Here is a 26678-nt window from a genome sequence, read left to right as displayed (position 1 = left end):
CCTCGTGATGGCTGGGTGTTGTGTGCTGTCCTTAGGTTAGTTAGGTTTAAGTAGTTCTAAGTTCTAGGGGACTGATGACCATAGCTGTTAAGTCCCATAGTGCTCAGAGCCATTTGAACCATTTGAACTTCAGTGTATTCTTTTCAATAGTATTGTATGGTTTTTTGAATATTTGTCAGTGGGGTGTATTGATTCAATTTTGTTTTTCTCTTTCTTTTGAATTACGGTGAATTGATTAGTTTACCTGGTTATTGGCTTAACTCGCGCTTCACGCACTAAATCAGCTGATATTGAATTTTTTTTTTTAATTCCTCTTTGATGTCACACAGATTCAAATGTAACTTCATTTATGTTATTTGAAATGAATGTGTTGGCTTGACCTTAATGAATTATGTGCAATCGAAGTAAGGTACCCAGTCCTTCATTAGTGCTTAACAGTGGCGTGTGATTCGGGTCGTGAGCACCGTGCTCGGTCCACTCCCCACTGCACGAGGTGTGCCCTCGCCCTGTCTGGATGTAGCCGCCATCACGAACACCGTACATTCTTTGCCGAGGAGGTCACGCCGCTTTTCAGTTGCTCGACGGGGACTCGACACGTGGCCCCCGCCGACCGACTCCCCGTGGCGCTCTCTCAGTGGTTGTTGGCAGCTGGACGGAGCTCTACGGAACCGGACCAGGTTACGCGTTTTGCACTGCTCACTCGTCAGGCCACGTACACCAGTCATGCCTCATCTACATCTACATCCATGCTCCGCAAGCCACCTGATGGTGTGTGGCGGAGGGTACCTTGAGTACCTCTATCGGTTCTCCCCTCTATTCCAGTCTCGTATTGTTCGTGGAAAGAAGGATTGTCTGTGTGGGCTCTAATCTCTCTGATTTTATCCTCACGGTCTCTTTGCGAGATATACGTAGGAGGGAGCAATATACTGCTTGACTCCTCGGTGAAGGTATGTTCTCGAAACTTCGACAAAAGGCCGTACTGAGTTACTGACCGTCTCTCCTGCAGAGTCTTCCACTGGAGTTTATCATCTCTGTAACGCTTTCGCGACTACTAAATGATCCTGTAACGAAGCAATCTGCTCCCTGTTGGATCTTCTCTATCTCTTCCATCAACCCTATCTGGTATGGATCCCACACTGCTGAGCAGTATTCCAGCAGTGGGCGAACAAGTGTACTGTAACCTACTTCCTTTGTTTTCGGATTGCATTTCCTTAGGATTCTTCCACTGCATCTCAGTCTGGCATCTGCTTTACCCACGATCAACTTTATATGAACATTCCATTTTAAATCACTCCTAATGCGTACTCCCAGATAATTTATGGAATTAACTGCTTCCAGTTGCTGACCTGCTATATTGTAGCTAAATGATAAGGGATCTTTCTTTCTATATATTCACAGCAGATTACACTTGTCTACACTGAGATTCAATTGCCATTCCCTGCACCGTGCGGCAATTCGCTGCAGATCCTCCTGCATTTCAGTACAATTTTGCATTGTTACAAACTCTCGATATACTACAGCATGATCCGCAAAAAGCCTCAGTGAACTTCCGATGTCATCCACAAGGTCATTTATGTATATTGTGAATAGCAACGGTCCTACGACACTCCCCTGCGGCACACCTGAAATCACTCTTACTTCGGAAGACTTCTCTCCATTGAGAATGACATGCTGCGTTCTGTTATCTAGGAGCTCTTCAATCCAATCACACAATTGGTCAGATAGTCCATATGCTCTTACTTTGATACAGTTCCCCACAATCGTTTAATCAACAAACGCCTTGCGGAAGTCAAGAAACACGGCATCTACCTGGGAACCCGTGTCTATAGCCCTCTGAGTCTCGTGGACAAATAGCGCGAGCTGTGTTTCACACGATCGTCTTTTGCGAAACCCATGCTGATTCCTACAGAGCAGATTTCTAGCCTCCAGAAAAGTCATTATACTCGAACATAATACGTGTTCCAAAATTCTACAACTGATCGACGTTAGAGATATAGGTCTACAGTTCTTGCTCATCTGCTCGACGTCCCTTCTTGAAAACGGGGATGACCTATGCCCTTTTCCAATCCTTTGGAATGCTACGATCTTCTAGAGACCTACGGTACACCGCTGCAAGAAGGGGGGGCAAGTTCCTTCGCGTACTCTGTGTAAAATCGAACTGGTATCCCATCAGGTCCAGCGGCCTTTCCTCTTTTGAGCGAGTTTAATTGTTTCTCTATTCCCCTGTCGTCTATTTCGATATCTACCATTGTGTCATCTGTGCGACAATCTAGAGAAGGAACTACCTGCCCCCTCGCTGACGGCACTCGTCAGGCGAGAGCCTGGCCTGTGGCCTTTTCAGACCGTGAAGCACACATCTGTGACACCACTCTCTCTCGACAGCGTGTGTGGCACAGTCTCGAAATTCGACGTCGCCCACCTGACCTCCCCAGACTGCCGCCGTACGATGCTGGCGGCGTCGCGACGCCTCTGACTCGACCTTATCTCGGTGGCTCTCCTGAGCAGAGCCGACCGTCCGTAAAATCATTGATGAGTTACTGTAAGGATGTCGAGGCATGGAGTAATAGAAGTGCAAGGTTATTAGTTCGCCATTCTTAGTAAAGACGTCGGCACACGGGCCGTGCTGTCGAACGTTAACGTTGATCGTGCCAAGTTCAACGTGCTGCTGAACGCTCAGGAACGATGCGACTTGTGCATACGGTACGTGGGGCCCAACGTGGTATACGCGATCACAACGCACTCCAGCGGCAGTTTGAAGGATGTTTCTAGTTCGTAAATCACACTGTTTACTCAACGGGCGCGCGTAAAGTTCCCACGTTAGCTCTATTAAAACGCACGTTTCCCCCATCGTCCACGAAAAGGAAAGTACCATGTCCAATCAATAAGGACACACGCTTACAAAAGTTCCATTACAAACAGTGCGGTACAAATTTGGAATAATTCTCCACATAAGATAAACATTATTTCATCATTCCCACATTTTAGTAAAACTCCAAGGTCAGTCTTACTTGATCACTATTCCTACCCAGTAGCAGAATCTTTGCAACATGGGAATTACGAAGCGTAAAAGAAAAACGAGCAAAATATATTTATACAAGTAGCGCGAGCTGTCCTGTAATTGAGCCAATCGAACAAAGTCACCCCCTCAAAAAAAGGTGAACTTATATTTACATAACATCAAATATTATAGTATATATTTATATTAAACTAATAATAAAGTATCAGAACTAAATAAAAACGCGAATGTTAGGCAAAAAAATGTGGGGGTGTAAAGACGCGAATCACCGCCTCAACATAGACTTTTTACCGGACAGAAACGCTACCCATTGCGTTAAACCAACAACAGGCTGCTCCTGCTTAAAAATATTGTGTTACTCCTTGATAAAAACCTTAATCGTAGATAATTATGTTATTAATTGAAATTTTATTATAACAAATTGTACGATGAACATTGCGTTTTGGGTGGATCTTCAGCGTGTCGCTGCCTTCAAATAGTTACAATAATTCATTTGCCACGATAATGATATTTCTCATTATTTTATCGGAACGAATCACACAACTAACAACGGGTTTTCCAGTGATTCTCAATTTGCTGGTGCTCAGAAACGGCATATATGCATATAGGCTTGACATGAATGCCAATATCGCGCCTCACAACTCTGTACTGAAGGGAGACGGCGTGCTTCTGACGTAGGTGGCGGTGTGCCGTCTGATTGGTCAACGCTCAGACGCACACTCAGAATATCTGACAAGCCAGATATTGCTCTGCACGTTCGGAAAGACTTCCGAACGTGCTATTCCACGCTATGACGTCAGAAACTCGGCACGCTCAACGCTCAACGTTCGGATGCACGGTCCGTGTGCCGACGGCTTAACCGTGCGACGATGCCTTTCTCGCCAGCCTGGCAGATTGTGATACACTGAACGAAGCTGCAGATGTCCTTCATCGTGTACCGTCCGAGGTCGAACCTCGGATCGTACACATCGAGAACATCCGCCGATCTACCACCTCCTCCAGGGAAGACGACGAAAAACGCAGGGCTCTGATCCACGTCCTTACTGACGCAGAACGCCACGGGCACGACACCTGGCAAACCATCGGCCGTGCTCTCCACGACCATTTCGTCGGATGTGTGCAGCTCTAAAGCGTCGGTTTATCTCAAATACAAGTTTTCGGACCGACTCTGCAGTTAGCTGTCCATCGTCAACTTGACACTTTGTATAAAATTTCGTTATCTTACGTCTTCTGTTTGATGTTATGCAACCATCCACTGCTCCTCTCGAAATCACTGTATTATATGTGAAACGTCTCCTTAGAAAAATTAATGAATTATTGTGCTGATGAACCTCTTACGTTATTTGATTTTCAAACGGCTGAGTAGAACTGAACGTTCTCAGACATTTCTCTCTTTACTTATTCTGATCAACACTAAACTGACACACAATATTTTTAATGCAATGCAATCTGACTTTCAACAATCCCTACAAAAGAATGGCCCTGACTAACAATAACCTATACCTTTCATGAATCACTTATCTCACAAAAATCTTCGTTACTCGAACTACTGCAATGCAGCGAGCGCCAATACTGCTAGCTAAATAAAAGACTCTGAAGGCACTAATTACTGATAGGCATAGTTAGCAAATGAAAGATTTTGATGGAGAACAATGTGTTTACCTTAATAATGTTCAAAAGTTATCATATATATATATATATATATATATATATATATATATATATATATATATATATATATCACTTCATGATAACCAATATTACAAATGTACTGTTTCTGATAGACACACGTCCAGATCGTCCGCTCTCAAAACTCCGCCATCTCTCTCCCCACATCCACCACTGCTGGCGGCTCACCTCCAACTGCGCAACACTACGCGTTGTTCACATCTAGCTGCCCAAAACTACAATAGCGAATATTCCAACAACGCCAACGAGCCACAGACTGCACACAACACAGCCAGTGATTTTCATACAGAGCGCTACGTGGCGTTACCAACATGAAAACCTAAACAGCCCACTTACGACATGTTGCATGCAGTTTGATGTTCATAATGTTGTATGTCACTATCGTGCACATAATGTAAATTGTGTCGAGCATCCTTGAAATGCGCGAGCACCCGTTCTTGTAACAACTGCGCCTCGTCTTCTCTGGAATATCCGTAGTTCTTGTTGTGTACCACACGGTCATGTTGCTACGGACTTAATCGAAATATGTTCATAATTACTTTTGTACTATGCTGTGGATGATTTTCCATGTGCGTAATTATGTTCAGTACCTGCTCCTTGGTTAACGATTGTCTTTTACTACGTTTCACTGGAGACGGTATTTGTGCCTCACTGTCTGTTGTGTACATAGTTCCGCGTAGTCGGCGCGTACACAACTTTCCCACTAGAGGGCGCCCCACTAAGCACAACAGCGCAGGCACAGCGCTCGTCCGTCTCCGCACTACGAGATGGCGCTGCCTTAGAGACGGACCAAATTCTGCTTCCGCCAATCCGCGTATTAATATGTAATGCAGCCAATGAGATTGCTGCTAACGTAGGACCTTTTCTCCTCACGGATCACACTTGCGCAGTGATTACCTGAACGCGTGAGGTATTATAACGAGTGTACAGACCTCCAATTAGTCAGTCTGCATTTATCTGCACCTGTCTGTACCAGTCTGCATTAGTCTGTACCAGTCTATAGTCAAGTTTCAGTCTGCGCCTAATAAGATTATTATATTCCTGTACATAGGCATGAAGATAAATGAATAGACACTTTGTCAAGTATCAATGTGAGAATAAGATTAACGTACCAAGACCAAAGGATTGTCAATTGGAAATAGCATCCAAAACCAAGCTAAGTAATTTTATGCTTGTTATTATTTTAATAAATGTGTGTGAAAATTAATCAAGTTCTGTTTAAAGTTGGTCACCGTCAATCTGCTGCTCTAAGCGTGCAAGTGGCATATCTACCGTCCGACCTAACGGCAGAAGATGAACACGCCACGATAAGACGACGACACGTATTGCTGACACTCGCCTACTTCGTTAGAGCATCAAGTCAAATAATGTGATGGTGTGTGTACCGAAGGTGTTACAGTACGCACACCACACTGCCCAACAAAGGCAATGAACTCGTCGCTCACACCTGTTTCAGCATCAACCTCACCATTGTACTGCTCATGTGCACTGTTTGCACGCTCGATCGTATTTGGCACCACACATTTCCACTGACTCGTCAGTCAGAAACTCTAATATTTCAACAGCCACTTCTTTCTAACTCTGTGAAATTCCTTCGGTCCCTTTCTGACTAAATGTCAATTTCGGCAAGTGTTGTTGTAGGTATGACGCAGTGTTTGCTTCGTTTATCTTTGCTTTGTATCAACACTACTAGCATTGTGGCACTGTCTTGAGGTACTCGTCGACTAAGCAGTACCTCGTGCTGTGCTCACCCTAGGATACCTCCAGTCCTGCCGCAGCCAATATTGCGGTTGTGTGGCGGGCAATATCTGGGGCGTCGAATTCCGTCAACATCATCGGCCTTTTGCGACCTCGCACTCGAGGGGGTTCCTTGTCAGAAGTCGTGGGAGTTTATTTCGTCAAAGACAATCGAGTGAGATGCACCCGTTAACTGATATGCCCCGACTGCAGAACTTAGGATAAATTCTGGTGTCGGCTTTGAGCAATGACGTCATATCCGAGGCAAGGACGCTACATATCTTTGAAAGTAGCGAATAATATGAGTAAACATAGGACTTCAGCGTACGATAAAATTGTAATCAAAATTCACATAATTATTTACTTACTTGTTAGGCGCTAATTATATCGGACCAAAATGAAGATAACGGAAATAAGTAAGTACAAAAAAGTGTGAATTCCTAAGGGACCATACAGCCGGGTCATCAGTCCCTAGATTTACATTAATCTAACTTATGATAAAAACAACAAACACACACACACACACACACACACACACACACACACACACACACACGCCCGTGGGAGGACTCGAACCTCAGGCGGGAGGGAGCGCGCAATTCGAGACATGGCACAACCGCACAGGCACTCCGCGCTGCTACGAGCAAAACAATACATAAATATATATGTGTGAACATCACTTCATGAACCATGGACCTTGCCGTTGGTGGGGAGGCTTGGCGTGCCTCAGCGATACAGATGGCCGTACCGTAGGTGCAACCACAACGGAGGGGTATCTGTTGAGAGGCCAGACAAACGTGTGGTTCCTCAAGAGGGGCAGCAGCCTTTTCAGTAGTTGCAGGGCCAACAGTCTGAATGATTGACTGATCTGGCCTTGTAACAATAACCAAAACGGCCTTGCTGCGCTGGTACTGCGAACGGCTGAAAGCAAGGGGAAACTACGGCCATAATTTTTCCTGAGGGCATGCAGCTTTACTGTATGGTTAAATGATGATGGCATCCTCTTGGGTAAAATATTCCGGAGGTGAAATAGTCCCCCATTCGGATCTCTGGGCAGGGACTACTCAAGAGGATGTCGTTATCAGGAGAAAGAAAACTGGCGTTCTACGGATCGGAGTGTGGAATGTCAGATCCCTTAATCGGGCAGGTAGGTTAGAAAATGTAAAAAGGGAAATGGATAGGTTAAAGTTAGATATAGTGGGAATTAGTGAAGTTCGGTGGCAGGAGGAACAAGACTTCTGGTCAGGTGAATAAAGGGTTAATAAAGACAAAAACAATGGAATAGAAATTCACTAAACATCTCGTCATGATCATGTTTAATGCTCGCATTAGCTACGGCATTCACAGCAGAGTGCTCAGAACACTTCTGAATGTTCATTGGTTGTAGGAGTATGCGTGACGGAGGTGCACAGAACAAGTCTAACCCCAAGGAACCTAACCTCCACACTGAAAACCAACTCCAACAAACTCTATTGTCAACTGTTCTCAACTCGAAGTTTGACTTAGTTTTCAACTGTTGTTAACAGTTGTTTGAAGTCTCGAATCTGAACAACTAGTTGAGGGAAGTTTGGTCTCGAGTTTGTAATTTATGGCCGGTTTTCAAAAACATGGCAGAGTTGTCTGACTTGCGCACGCGCATTTGCCATGTCGTCTGCTGTTTTTCTTTCTTCGTCTGCTGTGTTTCTTTCGACAGTGGCAACTCACGAGCCGTCAACAGATCCACCAATTCAGTTTTTGTAAGAAATTTAAATGAAGACACCTCTGTAGGATCCTTCAGATTCTGGATATGAAGACATATAAAAGGAAAGATTTGTTGAATGAAGTCTCGGATAAAATTGGTGTACCGCTTGTGGAATGTGAACGGAAATGCACAAATATGAAAACACACTACAATCGTGAGCATTGTCAAATGATCAAAACTAAAAGTTGGTCTGGGAAAACTGAGATCTACGTTCCGAAATGGGTATTTTACTAGCATATAAAGTATTTGGAAGGTGTGAACAAGCCAGAGCGAGAAATATTTACAAGCGTAAGTAAAATGTCATTCACAAGCGTAACTGAAGCTGTAAAAGTTTTGGTCGGAAATTTTGTAATTACAACTGTATTTTCAGTGGAAATTTATTTATTTCTCTTGTCATATCTTTTTTCAACATGTGGTACAAAGAAGTTTGCACATTAATGGCTTACATTGTTAATAACTAAAGCTGTAAGGGTTTTGTTCAGAAGTCTACGTCTACATCCATATTCCGCAAGCCACCTGACGGTGTGTGGCGGAGGGTACTTTGAGTACCTCTCTAAGTCTTTAATTACATTTGTCTTTTCTCTCGATATTTATTTATTCATATTTCTGTTGCTATTTCACTTTACCAACACCTGGTGCAAAGTAGTTTGCAAATTCATCCCTTATGTTCATTGCGGTTGTTCCTGCGTTGCCTCCATTTCTCTGAAGACATTTATTTTGCGGAGACATCCTCCATCTGCCATCCGGAACCCTGCCTGTTAATGGATCTTCCAGATCAAAACTGCCGGGTGGTGAGTAAACTTTCTTTATTTCTTCCAAGAAAACTGTGCAAAGACGTTGTTGCAGAAGTCACTGATGTTGCTTTTTCAGGACTTAAGTGCATAGTTGTTCTAAGACAATAGCCCAAAAAAATTATCCACAATTCTTCTAGCGCGAGATTTTCGGTAATTAAACAGTCTTTCCTGGCTGCCTTTCTCTTGCAATCCTGCATATGGTTTCATCATGTACTCTGAAAGAGCAAACGCATCATCTCGCACCGTAACAAATTGATAATCTTCAGTCAGAATCAATTTCCAATGCTTTTCTTTAACAAAAAGTAAAAACGCCGACTGTGTGTTTACAAGGGTTTCAGATTGTTGTCAACAGTTATAAGGTTGCCAAACTCACATCAGTTACAACTGTTGTAAGTTTGGCAAACTTGTATGATTTTGTTTGTTGGAGTTGGTTTTCGGTGTGAAGGTAGCTTAAGCAGCAACTTTGCGTTAGGTATGACGTCTTTGCTCAAGGCTGACGGGTGGAATCGGACACTAGAACTTGCATCCATAGGTATTCTTGCAGATGTGTCGATTCGAGTGTGCAAGCACGTACGCTGCATATGCCAAATGACTGCCAGTTGTTCTCAGCATCCGGCCGCCACGAAAAATGGCGACGGTCTTTCCGTTCTGAACGAACGAGACAAAATACCGCAGCAAGTCAGTAAATATAGCATATGTCAGGCTCCTGTAGTCCTGAAGCAGCAGAGGGACAGATTCGGATCTGAACGATTAATCAACGAGATCTCTACAGCTATACTCCATTCACCGAAACAAGAGACGTACTGTAAACATGGCAAGGCCGTCGAGGGGCGTACAAGGCAGGGGCGTCAGAATTAAAAAATGAAAGTCGTGTTTCTTATAATTTGGCACCTGAACATGATAAAGTGATCCGACAACTACCCTCCGAGCCGGCCGAAGTGGCCGAGCGGTTAAAGGCGCTACAGTCTGGAACCGCACGACCGCGACGGTCGCAGGTTCGAATCCTGCCTCGGGCATGGATGTGTGTGATGTCCTTAGGTTAGTTAGGTTTAAGTAGTTCTAAGTTCTAGGGGACTTATGACCACAGCAGTTGAGTCCCATAGTGCTCAGAGCCATTTGAACCTTTCGAAACCTTTCTTTACATTACATTAAAATTTATTGTCACTGAAAAAGAGAAATATTTAAGCTTTCAGGAAAAGTTGTTTTTTCGCGTTACTCTTTATCACGCCATGTCTCCTAAACTGTGTGTCGCACAGCAAAATAATTATATAATTGCCTTCAGTACTATATGTTGATGACGTCTGTAAATTTTCTGCCCAATAGAGCCAGTAATAGTGAAGTAATAAATTAAAATCTCACGTCTGATGCAGAACTTTTACCAAATCATCATCCGAAATATAGTAAGCGACAAACTTTTCCCCTTTAAATTTTTTTGTTGGTCTGTAAGCGAGAAAGGTTTCAGAAAAGTTTGAATTTAGTTTTGTAGTTTGTTCGAATGCGATGGGTGCAACCGTTTGTGCGCTGTCAGTGTGGCCGTCTCAGTTGCAGGTGTGAGCTCGTCAGTGGGTGTTGTACAGCGGCGATTTCAGGATATTTTAAGTTCATCTGCAAAGACGCTTGAAGGACTAGTTGTTGATTATTAGAGTAAGTACATGTGTTTGTAGTCACGCTGAGCATTCACTGTTTATGTGCGCATCCAATAGCATCGCGTGGTTTCTTATTTTATATATTCACTTACTTCATTAGCATCACATACGGCTGTCCTCGTTATGTCATCCACGGATTCAGCGAGCGAGGTCGACGTGTCAGTTCTGAGTCCAATAAAGAAGCGAGCAAAGAAGAAATCATTAAGTTCTTCTGAGAAGCACGTGGTGCTTAATGTGTATAAAACGGAACTGTTACATCCAGAGCAGTCGATGAGTGACATTGTTTTGAAAACAGCTGCAGCTACAGGTGTTGGACGTTCTTCAGTGTATCGTGTGATAAGTGAATACAAGGCCACACACTCTTTGAAGTCTCCCAAGAAAGGAAAATTACGACAGAAACTTTCTGAAAGTGTTGATGACTTCGATAATAATACGATAGGAAGGAAAGTACACGAATTTTTTTTCGTAACGAATTGTCAACAATGGACAAAGTGCTTACAGTCGTGAACGAAGATGCAGATCTGGTCAATTTTCGGAGAACTACATTTTATATGTTATTGAGAGAATTGAATTTCAAATATGTCCGGCATGGGCGCGATAGCATGCTAATAGACAGGGATGACATCATTTTATGGAGGCGGCGTTATCTTCGAACCATTAAACGGTTTAAACGGTTGAGAGATGAAGGCAGACCCATTTACTATTTGGACGAGACGTGGGTGAACGCAGGACATACCCGAAGTTCGTCTGGGTAGATGACATGATAAATTCCTCAAAACAAGCGTTTCTGTCCGGGTTATCTACCGGAAGCAAGGGTCCATCAGGAAAGGGAAACGTCTGATTATCGCACACATTGGCTGCAAAGCAGGGTTCGTTGAAGGACGTTTGTGTGGACTTTCGAATCCAAGAAAAGTGGAGATTATGGTGAGGAGATGTGCGCCGAAACCTTCGAGAAGTGGTTTCAAGATGTTCTTCCTTGGCTTCAGGAAAATCCAGTTATTGTTCTCGATGACGTGCTGTATCATTCTCGGAGAAAAGAAAAAGTTCCCAATGCGAATTCCAATAAGCACGAAGTATCAAAGTGGCCAAAATCTAAAAACATCGATTTCGAAGACGGTATGTTGAAGAAAGAACTTTTAGATATAGTTAAAAAAAATCACAGAACAGCGCACAACGAATACGCAATAGATGAAATGGCGAAGAATGCAGGGAAAACTGTTCTCAGAATTCCTCCGTACCACTGTGAATTAAACGCCGTCGAGTTAGTGTGAGCCAGAATCAAAGACTATGTTGCAGCGAAAAACATACAAAATGCCGGAAGTTAAAGTACTGCTAAAAGAAGCAGTAAGAACAGTGACTGCAGAGGATTGGAACAAGTGCGTCTTCCATGTCGTAGAAAAAGTGGAAACTCAAATGTGGAAATTAGGCTGCATTATAGAGGAGAGAGGTTTATAACAAACCGGTCCTCTATTACAACAGTTAAAGTTCGACAGATTGAACCTTGTTTCGTCCTTTATCATTATTATTACTGGTATTGTTATTAAAATTAACAATTAATTGTGTTTGAATGGAGCGTTTTGTTAGCAACCTGAATGAAAATATATCTCCTTCGACAGAATGAACTCAGTTTAACATTATTGTTAAATTTGTGTCGCGCATTGTTGCCCAGGTTTCTCACGGCCCTCTGAGACATCTCGCCAGCCAGCCGAACGCCACCAGCTGCAAAGCGTGCCCCACACCCCTACGTATCACGTGAACACCGAATGCTTTCTCTGGAAACGAGCATAGTCGCTCACGTGACACTGTTTATGTTTCGTCCCAGCTCTCGGTGAATAGACTTTAGTGTATTACGTGTTATCGAAAAACAGACAGTTTCCACAAAAGCAACGTTAACTGCAATTCGCAGTCACAATGATAAGCACTTCATGCCAGAAGAGAAAAATCGATCTACAACGAAAAAGAAAAGAGCTGTACAGCGCATTCTGTTTGGAAGGGCTGACCCAGCGGAAAGCCATAAAATAGCGATGTCTTTGCTGAAAGATCGGGATGAAGAAGCTGATGTTTCGTCGTGTCAAAACACTGCAACAATGACTCAAGTTTGTGAGACAATGGACAGTGGGCAAAATAAAGTTGTGATAAAGCAGGCTGGAACAATATAGAGCCAGCCATAAACAGTATGATCAAGTGCTTTCTATTTTAGTTTCGTATTATCTAGAATGTAGCGTGGAAATCCGGGATGACGTCGTTCCGTCTGCTACGCGATCGATGCTAGACCTCTACCCTTCGGCTCTCTTCGGCGCTATTCGGGAGAGCGTCTCACAGTATCGATTGCGAGACAGTGTGTGTAGGTGTGTACATGTTGCGCGCATCGTAAGCAAGCGGAGCGCGGTAAGTTCTGTGCTTATTTCCTTTACCCGTTTAACTCAATCTTCGTATTGTTTAGTTTTTGCTTCGAATTCGCGAACTATCGGACCTTACTACGGCAATGTGTCCGTGCAGTATATACAGCTAGACGACGAGTTTTATTTATTTATTTAGCATCAAAGCCACCGTACAAATGGTATTGGACTTGCCATACATAAAAATTAAAAATATGGAATGTACGAAATGTAACTGCTTACAACATTTACCAGTAAATTTATAGTTTCTTTGCATGTGAATGGTATATAATAGTTTATTCTATATGTAGTTATTACTAGGAAACAAAGAGTAATAAAGGTAGTAAAATACTATAGTATAAGCTCACAGGACTTATCAGAGAACTGCATTATATTGGAGATAAGTTTATAAAATCATTTCCTTGATATGAGAGGTATTCATATACTGAATTGCAACGTTTATGAGTTACAAAATTTTCAAAGTTCCAACTTAAAATTTATATCATCCGTTAAGTCTTTAATGCATTGTAGAGCTTATACGATTCTGAGTTGCTGCTGTTTTTGTTTGTTCGGTGTGTAGATTATTCCTATTCCATATGTTATAGTCGGCATTTGTGTGGAGAGTTCTTAGATTTGCTTTGGTTAAGAGTACACTTTTAAATATATAGAGTGATGACAGAGTAAGTATTCCTAATGTCTTGAAAAGAGACCTGTAGATAGGTTTGTACGGCTGTGGGTAATTATTCGAACAACTCATTTTTGTAAGATAAAATTTCTTTTTAATCAGATTCTGAGTTTGCCGAGAATGCTATTCCATATGAAGCAACGGAATGAAAATATTCCAAGTCTGCCATTCTGATGCCTTCTGAAGTGGAAACACTTGCGACAACACTCAGTGGAAATCAGTTAAGTCTGTGTAGAAGAAATCTTACGTTATGTTTCCAATTTATAGCCTCATCTATAAGAATCCCTACAAGTTCTGCAAACTGCACTCTCTCTGTTAGTCTGTCATGCAGTAATAGATTAATGTCTTCATCCTGAGTGCAATTTGTTTGCATTGCATTCATTGTAAGTTTATTTGCACTAAACCGAGTCTAAATACTTTTTTGCTGCTTCATCAGTAGTGGAATGTGATGAGTCTAAAATTGAGTGACTTCAAAAACTCGTCATCTGCATGTAATACAATTTTGGCTGTATCATATTGTAGCTGTAAGTCATTTACGTATATCCTCTCCAGTCCCGAGCATATATTAAAATTTCAAGTGAGCTAAATTTGTGTTAACTGCAATCTGTTAATGCTAGTTAACTATGAATGACCTCAAAAAAAGTTTTTAACCATTCACAATTTTTTATAGATGGTATCACGTATGATACCTTGGGACTCAAGCAGCGCATTTATATACACAACTATGCAGTTTCATTTTGATTTATTCCAAAAAAATTCCAGTCAGAAATATTACACACATTGTTCATATTTTCTGTAGATACCATGATAGGTGAAAAAAGAAATTTGGTATCAAAATTTTTAACCATATTATGTAAACAATTAAAAATATATAAACGAAATTACCATAGCAAAATGTGTCAAATTATTGTCCCTCTTTTGGTATTATCACAAGTATCAATAAATTAACAACACTTACACTAAATATATTTTAGTTTTTGTGGAATTTGTTAAAACAGTTCCTCTCAGCAATAAAGCAAGGGAACATTTTGCACTGCTCACATTGTACAAAAGTAAGACCTCCACAACCTTCTGCCCAGCATTTTGAACTGTTCTTCTGAACATGATTCATCATTTCAGGCAAATGAAGCTTGCTTGCTTTTCTTTTTTCCATTGGTGGTAGTGGGATGGGACGTCATGGTCTTTTCCTTCATCTTCGGAGTCTAGTTCTTGCTCCACAGGTTCGATCAGTAAACTTGACTGTTGGTGAAAATCCACCAAATTTTCTGCAATATCAAGCTTGAGCTGATAGTATGGCACTGTATGGTTCTTTGCAATACCATTCTGCATTGCAGTCTCTCTGTATTCCAACCATGCAGCAGCAATTGCAAAATCAATAAAGTGATGAATCACTCTGATGGTCCATTTGTGGGTCCGGGCTCTCATGCCATACTTTCCCACCATCCTATCTAACAGGTCAACACCTCCCATGTAAGTATTGTATGCCTTTACTACACATGGGCGAGGAACTTCAATGTACTTTTTCTCTTTTTTAGACCACCAAGTGCATTTCTCAGTTGGCTCAACACTTGGTTCTGTTGAAGCCAAATAAATCACTCAGTTGTCAAACCATTTGATAATTGCTAGGTTCCCGTCATTCCTTACCACCTGATCATGGCTGCCTCTTGTTTTTCTCATTGTTGTATCTTCCTCAAACCGTATACGTCTGGGGATGCGACTCAGCATTATTGTGCCAGTGGCAGTAATGTTCCTGTCTCTTAGTAACTTGTCGAGGAGGGGAACAGAAGTAAAATATCTGTCAACATAAATTAATGACTTCTCTGTCAATGTATCACTAAGTTTCACCACTACTCTGCCTCTTACATCTAATTTCTCTGGAGGGGGCACTTTTTCAGACTGAATTTCTTTCCCTTTTCCTTCATACATACAGAAATAAAGGGGTATGCCATGAGGGTGTGCCATGACAAAATTCTTCAAACCTTCTGGGTTAGGTTTTCGCTTTACATACTGCTTCATTTTCACTTGTCCATGAAACAATCATCTGCTCATCGATAGATATTTCCGTTGACCGATGGTTTTCTAAACATCCCTTTCTAACAGTCTCCAATATTGGTTTTATTTTCCAAAAGTGGTAATGTTTTCCTGTTCACTAACAGCATTGTCGTCAACTAATTTTATATTGTTCCTCAGTAGCTAAAATCTGTCTCTAGAAACATTGTCTGCAACTAGTGGGTACCTACTTTTCCTCTCCCAGCACATTCTTAGATGCTGCAACAATGCTCACTCCCCAAAACTTGTCCATTTCTTCTGCAGTACATTTTAGTGATTTTTCTGTTTTATTAACATGCCTATAATTTGTGAATTGAGACATATCCGTAAAAAATGAACCATGGAAGTATTTGCAAAAGTATTCAAATGGTTTCTTGAGTTCATCTGTGGCCACTGATGTGCTGGCAGCAATGTTGCATCGGAGGTTTTTGGAAGTGCTAAGAACCTGAAAACTAAAAAAAAGGCAAATTAGTTTTTTTTAAGTAAACCATCTAGTAAGAGACCGTAATTTCTTTAATAACACAATCATCCTTACACATCTGTATACCTCCAAAACTCGCTTCTTTCTCGGATTTTAGCAAGAGGTACAGATTCTTCATCTGATGAACTTTCGTCACTTTGATTTCTTTGTATCAAAGCGTCATCTTCATCATCAGACTCTACGTCAGACTCATCTGGATCAATTCTGTTGACCAACTCAGTGACCTCTTCATCAGTCAAGCCTGAGAATCAAGCGGAAAACAAATATAACCTCACTTCCACTGACGTGAACAAAATCGACATTGAGTCCCAGGGTATAGTATAAGATACCCAAAACATTAACTTTTATAAATCTTGTAAAACATTAATTTATAGTTGACTATTGAGTGAGTATTGTCTGTAGAGGTTTCCTAGTCCATGCTGCTGCAAACATCGTCGAACTGTTCGTGCAGATGGTTGTTGTCATGCAAACGGCCCCATCTGTTGTCTCAGGGATGGAGACGTGGCTGCACGATTCGTTACAGCCATGCGGATAAGATGCCTGTCACAAGGGCATACCCAGGATCTGAACTGGGGGGGGGGGGGGGGGGGGGGCAGGTCATACTAGTCTCAAGAAACAAGGACTCGAGACAACATACAGTACTTCTTATTAAATAAAACAGTAAGCCAGTGAAAAACTGCTTTAATAAACATTGTAAATACAAAAATGCACTTGTGCAATCCGAGAAAACATGCAGCATTTCTTATTAAATAAAACAGTAAACTAGTGAAAAACTGCGAATATCTTCTAGGGGGGGGGGGGGGGCAGCTGACCCCCCCCCTTACCCCTCGCTGGGTACGCCCATGGCCTGTCATCTCGACTGCTAGTGATACGAGGCCGTTGGGATCCAGCATGGCGTTCCGTATTACCCTTCTGAATCCACCGATTCCATATTCTGCTAACAGTCATTGGATCTCGACCAACGTGAGCTGTAACGTCGCGATACGATAAACCGCAATCGCGACAGGCTACAATCCGACCTTTATCAAAGTCGGAAACGTGATGGTACGCATTTCTTCTCCTTACACGAGGCACCATAACAACGTTTCACCAGGCAACGCCAATCAACTGCTGTTTCTGTATGAGAAATCGGCTGGAAACTTTGCTCATGTCAGCACGTTGTAGGTGTCGCCACCGGCGCCAACCTTGTGTGAATGCTCTGAAAAACTAATCATTCGCATATCACAGCATCTTCTTCCTTTCGGTTAAATTTCGCGTCCTTAGCACGTCATCTTCGTGGTGTAGCAATTTTAATGGCCAGTAGTGTATCTACATGGTAATGTCTACTGAAGAACGGGATACAACCTTTCCACTTTGACCAATGATGTCATAGATTACTCTTAGATATTATGTGTTTACTTTCGAGCCATAGATAATAAATAGGTTGTCTGCTGTGGATAAGCGCCATCATTGTACATTGAAAAAAAAAAAAGAATGTGGCTTTGAGCCGGCCGAAGTGGCCGTGCGGTTAAAGGCGCTGCAGTCTGGAACCGCAAGACCGCTACGGTCGCAGGTTCGAATCCTGCCTCGGGCATGGATGTTTGTGATGTCCTTAGGTTAGTTAGGTTTAACTAGTTCTAAGTTCTAGGGGACTAATGACCTCAGCAGTTGAGTCCCATAGTGCTCAGAGCCATTTGAACCAATGTGGCTTTAAAAGACAGCGTTAGACTTGCATAAGATTTTTTTCGTGTGCGTTGATTTAAATAATTGGTTCTATCCAATTCAGTCGGTACTTAATTTCAGTCTTAGTAAGTTTGAGATAATGTGGACGAATAGTTTTTTAATTTAGAAAAATTTTTAGTTTTTCATTTTCGTTTGTAGGTATGGATTTATCTATTCCCATGAATATAGATGATTTAAAGGAGCCTGTGGGCGTAGACATGATGGAAACCATTCGATTTTTGCAAATGTCTGGTCTTCTTGCTGATTACGTTCGATGTCGTGAGTGCGGCGACCATATCCACCTGATAAGTGTGTCTGCTCGTCGTACTCACGATTTACTCGTATGGAGGTGTAGCAAGGATCGGCTATGGCACTCAATTAGACGAGGAACATGGTTTGAGCAATCTAACCTGGCCTTGAAGGATATAAAAAAAAATACGTAGTGGTGGTGTTTGAGGTATCCTGTGTGGCTGCGTGTGCATGAATGTCGTGTATCTGAGCATACCGTTGTAGACTGGTGCTTGTTTTGTATAATATATAAACGAAGTACAACAGGAGGGAACCTGCGGTAGGATTATGGATTTGGGGGGCTGTAATTTCAGGTCCAGAATATGACGATGTAGTTTTTAAAGTAGTTCCGAATCGAACGAAGAAAGTTTTGGTGAAATTAATTGAAGATCAAGTTGCAGAGGATTCCGTAGTAATTTCTGATGGTTTTTCTACATACAGGGGGAACAGGGGTTTTCAGCATCTTGTTGTCAATCATAATATTGAATTGAGATCTTCATCGACTGGGGCTTGTACCAATAGTTCAGAAGGTTATTGGTCAGTCAGAAAATCTGCACTACTAAAGGCGAAAAGACCGACAGACGTAAAATTTGTATCCCGTGTGTGTCGTCTTCTTCCGCCTTTGCGTAGTTGACGTGAGGTAGAGGTTGCCAATGTAACGTACGTCGATTTCCTCGTTTTCGTTAACAGTAGTATCCTATTCTTTCTTATCTTCTGCCTTCGCTATTAATATTAACTACGTAAGAACAGACTATTAGTGGTAGCGAAGGCGAAAGAAACAACGCCTGTAAAATTTGTATATCGTATTTCAGTTGACTGATGCAGTTCAGCTGAACAATAGGATACTAATACAAACTAAACCGAAGAAATCCACGTACATTACATTTGTGTCCCGTACTGCAGTTAACCTACACAGCTTGACTGCAGTTCGAGATACAATTCATAAATATGTCAGGTGAGGTATTCTATGTTACAGCTACTTCTATCCCTTTTCTTTCCCTTATTTTTTTACAGAAGTATTAGGACTCAAACAAGCGATACCCTTAACATTATGGTCGAAATATTACTGGCTGCCATCTGTTTTTTTCCTGCGTTTATGAACACTCGTCTCAGCTGTTAAATCTGTGTAACAAATGATGTCTGGCAAATTACGACGTCATTGGCCAAAGCCGACGGGTTGTATCCCGTTCTTCGGTAGTCGCCAATCGACCTGCGTGAGCACGCTAACAAGGAGAGGTGTGATCGCCTTCTTGAAGTATCTACATGGTAATGTATGGCTAGTATTGTGCTAAAAAGTTGCTCATCTGGTAACAGAAATACATTTTTCACACTACTGCACAAACATAAATAGATTATTCCATCTTTTTTTAGCTGATCGAAATTTTCAAATAATTGAATATTATGGTAGGTAAATATAATTAAATTCAGATGTACAAAAATTTCAATTGGAAAAAGAATGATATAAAGAAAAAATGAAATAAATGGTTCAAATGGATCTGAGCACTACGGGACTTAACTTCTTAGGTTATCGGTCCACTCGAACTAATTAAACCTAACTAACCTAAGGACATCACACACACCCATGCCCGAGGTGGGATTCGAACCTGCGACCGTAGAGGTCGCGCGGTTCGAGACTGTAGCGCCTAGAACCGCACGGCCACTCCGGCCGGCTGAAATAAATAAAAACTTTCATACTGTGATTAAAATAATTTGACAAAGGAATAGAAATAAATTGCATTTAAACCAGTTAATGGAATAAAAATAATGGTCGAAGCAATTTCGATAAAGATCTAAAAATAAACAAATTTTTTCCTTGGGATAAGCTTCAAATCAATAATCTACCCGATGAGAAGTTGTTATCCTATCCATTATACCACACAAAGGGACGATGTAATGCAAGCTTTTTTTAGCACTGTTATCATACTACTTTCGGAATGTTTTATCCGTCAGTTACTCGCAAACTAGGGCCCACGAGAGTGAATGGCTGCAGTGTGGTGCCTGCGTCACCGTATGGATAGGTTAAAAAGTTGATGGACCTCTGCTTGTAAGTGGACCAATGTTTTTTAATTAAATAACGGGAGAAGGTAGGTGGATCAATCTTTATTAAAACATCGAACATGCGATCTATTATTAATAAACAACATTGATCCTCTACCTTCTCCCGTGATTGAATTAAAAAACATCGATCCACTCCATTTGCTCAGAGTAGCAGCTTTTGCTGCACTTTCGGATGATTCCATCCACACAAGTTTGTGATTCTTTAAAAGTCATTTCACCACCGCATTTGATGCATTTTCGTGCCTCTGCAGTTAATCCAAGCGTCATGCACCCACGGACGATGTCGCCGTGCACAACTAAATTATTTAAATCAGTTCCCTTCATAGCACTCGCTGCCATAATCGCATAATACACTCCTGGAAATTGAAATAAGAACACCGTGAATTCATTGTCCCAGGAAGGGGAAACTTTATTGACACATTCCTGGGGTCAGATACATCACATGATCACACTGACAGAACCACAGGCACATAGACACAGGCAACAGAGCATGCAGAATGTCGGCACTAGTACAGTGTATATCCACCTTTCGCAGCAATGCAGGCTGCTATTCTCCCATGGAGACGATCGTAGAGATGCTGGATGTAGTCCTGTGGAACGGCTTGCCATGCCATTTCCACCTGGCGCCTCAGTTGGACCAGCGTTCGTGCTGGACGTGCAGACTGCGTGAGACGACGCTTCATCCAGTCCCAAACATGCTCAATGGCGGACAGATCCGGAGATCTTGCTGGCCAGGGTAGTTGACTTACACCTTCTAGAGCACGTTGGGTGGCAAGGGATACATGCGGACGTGCATTGTCCTGTTGGAACAGCAAGTTCCCTTGCCGGTCTAGGAATGGTAGAACGATGGGTTCGATGACGGTTTGGATGTACCGTGCACTATTCAGTGTCCCCTCGACGATCACCAGTGGTGTACGGCCAGTGTAGGAGATCGCTCCCCACACCATGATGCCGGGTGTTGGCCCTGTGTGCCTCGGTTGTATGCAGTCCTGATTGTGGCGCTCACCTGCACGGCGCCAAACATGCATACGACCATCATTGGCACCAAGGCAGAAGCGACTCTCATTGCTGAAGACGACACGTCTCCATTCGTCCCTCCATTCACGCCTGTCGCGACACCACTAGAGGCGGGCTGCACGATGTTGGGGCGTGAGCGGAAGACGGCCTAACGGTGTGCGGGACCGTAGCCCAGCTTCATGGAGACGGTTGCGAATGGTCCTCGCCGATACCCCAGGAGCAACAGTGTCCCTAATTTGCTGGGAAGTGGCGGTGCGGTCCCCTACAGCACTGCGTAGGATCCAATGGTCTTGGCGTGCATCCGTGCGTCGCTGCGGTCCGGTCCCAGGTCGACGGGCACGTGCACCTTCCGCCGACCACTGGCGACAACATCGATGTACTGTGGAGACCTCACGCCCCACGTGTTGAGCAATTCGGCGGTACGTCCACCCGGCCTTCCGCATGCCCACTATACGCCCTCGCTCAAAGTCCGTCAACTGCACATACGGTTCACGTCCACGCTGTCGCGGCATGCTACCAGTGTTAAAGACTGCGATGGAGCTCCGTATGCCATGGCAAACTGGCTGACACTGACGGCGGCGGTGCACAAATGCTGCGCAGCTAGCGCCATTCGACGGCCAACACCGCGGTTCCTGGTGTGTCCGCTGTGCCGTGCGTGTGATCATTGCTTGTACAGCCCTCTCGCAGTGTCCGGAGCAAGTATGGTGTGTCTGACACACCGGTGTCAATGTGTTCTTTTTTCCATTTCCAGGAGTGTATTTCTCTCGGAACTCGCTATTACACCGAAAAGCAGCAAACGAGACACTGGTTTCAGTTTTGGCTCTAGAAACACATTGACACTCCTCTTGCGTCTGATTGGTTATGTTAGAGAATCATGGTATTGGCTACGCGAAACTGACACATTGGCAACCTATGAGCACTAGATAAAGCATCGCCGTGACTACCGCTGACCCGGATCATGACTTCAACCGATTTAAATTGATTCCTACGAAACTTTTTATTTTTCTCCAAACTTTTAATTGTGTCTTGCGTGTAGTCTATGAGCGCAATTCCCGTACTGGACAGAGACCGTGATGGCTGCAATTCTGAAGTTCATTGTTGGCTGGGTAAATAGTAACTTTCAATTTCATCAGCTCCTGTGATATTTTTGAGAAAGCAGAAAGAAGTGATATGGGATGGCAGTTTTATATTTTACGTCTGCCTCATTTTTGGTACCTTAACTGCAAAGGAAACACTAAAGGATAAATTTTCAATGAGTGCTGAAGGTTTTGTAGTCTGCACTGCAGTCTTCACTATCCTTGCCACTGATATTTCATCTTCCCCTGCTGCCATTTTTGTTGTTAAGCTCCTAGTCACCCCAATTTATATCTTGTTCATCTGTTGAAGGAATGCTGCAGGCAAGAAGTTTAGCTAAGGAAGAACTTAAATTAAGAAGGAAAATAATTTTAGTTTCTGCCCCGTGGTGCACAGTTTTGGGTGCAATGGAACTGTTCCTCGATGAACATTTCAGTTTAACATTTGACATCTCATATAAATCTTGTGATCAAGGCAAAAATTGCGGAACTATGAAGTGTGTTGTGTATGTCTAGCAGTGGGTTCGCAGTAAGTTTTCTTCTCCCTCTTTCTGTAATCTTAAGAGAAACAAATTTGTTCAAAAAACAAACTTAGTTCTAGGTCTAATGCAAATTGTTGCTTCTTGCGAGTATCCAAGGTAGCCAATAGAATTTTATACATACTGGATACACTGCTGTGTTATTGTTGTCAGAAGTTTTGTGGAGAAACATTTTCACTTGCTCTGGAGAAAAAAAAAACTGGAAAATCTGCATTAACACCTGGTGCCCCTCTGTTGTCTGTGTGCATACTACTATTTCAGACACTTATTTTTGATCTGAATTTTATTAACATCGTTATTGGTGAACTGGTCCCAGAATTAAGAATCAGGAAAATGGATGATCTACAGGAATTATACAAGTGATGGTACTTAATCTGTACTCTAGTGTTTCTGAATTGTTTGTGAATGTTGTTAGTGCAGCAGTGACTTAAATCTGTGTGTCACTTGATCTTTTGGGAGTTTGTGTTAACTTGACAGTGACTTATTTTTTTTTTTTTGTTGCTAGTTATTGGCAACTGATTTCTTTTCCGTTTTGAAATTGTTAGTTCGTCATATGGTTAATAGTTCGATGCTATTTGGTAGTATGTTAGTTGGTATGGATTTTACAACGACATTTATTTTAGTGACGTTATGGACGACATATTGTATGTACTGGAAATAAGAGTGTCCTCCATCTTGACACCAACACAGATCAAAGTAGATGGGCGGAATCGGACACATCTGTATTGCTGATGAGTGGTCCATCAAAGAGAATCCAGCTGTAGAGACTTCAGTTGGAAACTACTGTAGACATTTTTAAACAGTGGGAAATCCAGGATAGAATATTCATAACATTATGAAAAGGACATAGTGAAGATGCTGAGTCCCAGACAGGCACAACAAAACGAAGCAGTCTTCTTGTTGTGCCTGTCTGTAACACAACATCTCCGTTATATGGTGGGTAGCAGTCCATACTTTTCATAACATTGTACAAATTACATAATATTGTACACATTTTTACATATTTATGAGTGAAGTATGGAGTTTCTACAGAAAAACTCCTTCTGCAAAACATATGTCTTTTTTTTTTTGTTTACATGTGTGTGTTTTCATTTCGTGTATGCACATCTTTCAACAGCCATGGTGCCTTGTTTTACTAAATTGGTATTAGTATTGAAAGCCTGTGATGCAAGGTAACACTGAAGTGGCACAATATTTGAATAAATAGTGTGAGTACACAGTTACAAAAAAAAGACATATTCCCACACTTGGAAGTACATAACACAAGGTCCCACCCTTTAGAACTCATGCATTAAATGATATATCTAAATTAATGTGATTCAAAAGTGATTGTGGGGGTATCTATGATTACAGGGAAAAGGGGAGATAACTTGAAGAAGTATTGAACATTTTTGTCAGTTGAGCTTGTGCTGTGACTAAGATAAAGTGAAGATTAAAAATGCTCAACTCTCCTTTGTGTCTCAAGGCACATTAAGCAAGCAGAGTACAAGAGTTACAGCAGTGGGTTACTCGTGGAAAATTACTTACAGGAAGTAGGATGCTCATCAATAATAAATAGTTAAATGATGTTCTGTAAACTGGCATATGAATACAAGATGGGCTGTGGGTTGATAAATTATCTGTTCCATATAGAGTAGTGCTGGGAAACCACTTATGACCATCTGAAGAACAGATCGATATAGGCTATATGTTAACTATAGCAAAAAGTTTAAAATTACTTGAAAAATAGGAGATAAAAGTTACAGCAATTCAGTGAAACAGAAAAACAATTAAACAAAAAGTACTGTAATGATGGGCCTAGAAACAATCTATGTTTAATTCCCTTTTAGGAGCCAGAAAAAAGGTTTTATCCACATAAAAAACTCTGTTAGGGTCATTTAACATATCCTTATGTTTCAGCGTTTCAGATGCTTTCTGGCATCAATTTCTTGTTTCTGTCCTCTGTAGAAGAATCTCGAGTCCCATTAACCTATACCATGTTTCTGTGACAAAAATTTACCTCTCTTAAGAAAGCCACGATATCACTTTTCTCAAGGTTGATTGTTTCTAATGCAGCCTTCGAACTTTATGTATCTGCTCAAAAACTATTGAAAAGGCAGATATGTGGAGATTTACCTGGAAATCGCATGTTGAAACAGTCCAGAACCAAACCCACCAATATTATTATTTTTATTTTCGTATTTTCCCTCTTTCAACAGAACGTAGGCCACAGTGCACTGTACATTCTTGTGGAGATCGACCAGAAATTTTATTTACTAATGTTCTTGGAGCATTGTACAACTTGTTTGCAGTAGTAGCCATAATACCATCAACAATAGTCTCTTGTGCGTTTTAACTTTGCTTATTCATTCGTTGACTTCAAAACTTTGAGCTAAAAAACATTATATTTTCATAATATGGGTAGCATATTTCACTATTATGAGGTTAGATAAATTAATATGAGATGTTCAGGCAAGACAATTAATTAGGTATATCTTGATATAAAAAAACACCAGAAATATTTCAAATATGCCTAATTAAATAAAACTGGTCTACGTAGAATGTAGACCAAAACTGTATTATAGATGCATTGTACGTATTTTTAGAAGTGGCCAAAATAGGTCACATGTCTCTACTTGTGCCGTAACAGTGAACCAAGATCTTGTAATGGCCATAGAAATTCAGTGGTTTGGTTGGTTGGTTTAAAGATTAAAGGGACCAAACTGCAATGGTCATCGGTCCCTTGTTTCAGAAACACACAGAGCACAGTGAAACCATACATTAGTCATTCTAACCACTAAAAGAAAAACTCTGGGGGAAGAAAAGCCCCAAGGTCAATAATAAAGAAACATGGAAAACTGTTTTGGAGTTGTATCATATTTAACGTGTAAGAAATGAAACTATAATTCTTAGCCCTACCTCCCAAAAGACACAGTTTTATTTAAATGTGTAGAAAACTAAAATCAGATTATGCTTTGCGTAAAGGAAACGCTACAAAACTCATCTTCTACAACACAGACTTTTTCAAAAAATTATGACTCCAAACAAGAACAGTCAAAGAAATGTTTCAATATCTAATGGAATCGAACAGTTAATATTGTTCATACCTGTTGGTGTTCAAAAGAAGCTTTACAGTTCAGTAATCACATCAAATTGGCCATAAGTGGTGTAGTGGCCAGAACTGGAGACTTGATCCTAATTAGTAAATGTTGGGTCTTGTGAAGAGCCCTAGTATTTCTTATATGCTTTAAAGTATGATGTCTTATCAATCTGTTACGTAAATGGTGATTTGGATGTTTTCGTTTATATTCTATGTACCCGATTATACAACGACCTTGAACTTAAAAAGACACCCCTTTTTCTTGAGAAGTGTCTTGAGGACAAATAATTTTTTTAAATATTCTCACTAATCAAAATTTCAAACTTTTTCTGCCTAAACAGCTAACATACACCTAAGCTACACTCGTGCCATTTATTGTTTTATAAGGAGAAATAGAAAAAAGAAACTGTTTACATTAATTTTTACTTCACTACCTTTTTTGTTTACTTAGACTGCTCGTCTGTTGTATCAATATTTTTCATCATCATGCCGTCATGATCCTACAGGGTGATGATTATTGAACTACACGAAATAAAAACATCAAAACTTCTGAACGGTTTGCGTTAGGACGTTCAAGCTGCACTGTTGGCAGTGGGGCATGATGGGAATTAGTGGTTTGGTTTAGCGACAGAGTTCACTTTCATTTAGATGGGTTCGTCAAAAAGCAAAATTGGTGCGTTTGTGGGACTGAGAATCCGCATTTCGCA

The 26678-nt window shown here is 41.5% G+C and overlaps 1 protein-coding gene across 1 annotated transcript in view; it reads left to right on the top strand.

Moving 5' to 3' along the window:
• Positions 1-13164: 13164 nt before the first annotated feature.
• The window catches only part of LOC126416698 (uncharacterized), a 143464-nt gene continuing 129950 nt past the window's right edge, over positions 13165-26678 (top strand). Inside the window, exon 1 of the mRNA XM_050084506.1 lies at positions 13165-13183. Coding sequence (XP_049940463.1) covers positions 13181-13183 — 3 coding nt within the window. The 5' untranslated portion in view covers positions 13165-13180. The remainder of the gene's footprint in view (positions 13184-26678) is intronic.

The sequence above is a fragment of the Schistocerca serialis genome, chromosome 8, assembly GCF_023864345.2.
Source record: "Schistocerca serialis cubense isolate TAMUIC-IGC-003099 chromosome 8, iqSchSeri2.2, whole genome shotgun sequence".
Classification (NCBI taxonomy): domain Eukaryota; kingdom Metazoa; phylum Arthropoda; class Insecta; order Orthoptera; family Acrididae; genus Schistocerca; species Schistocerca serialis.
The sequence above is the reverse complement of the archived record's forward strand: the minus strand, read 5'-3'. Positions and strand labels throughout refer to the sequence as shown.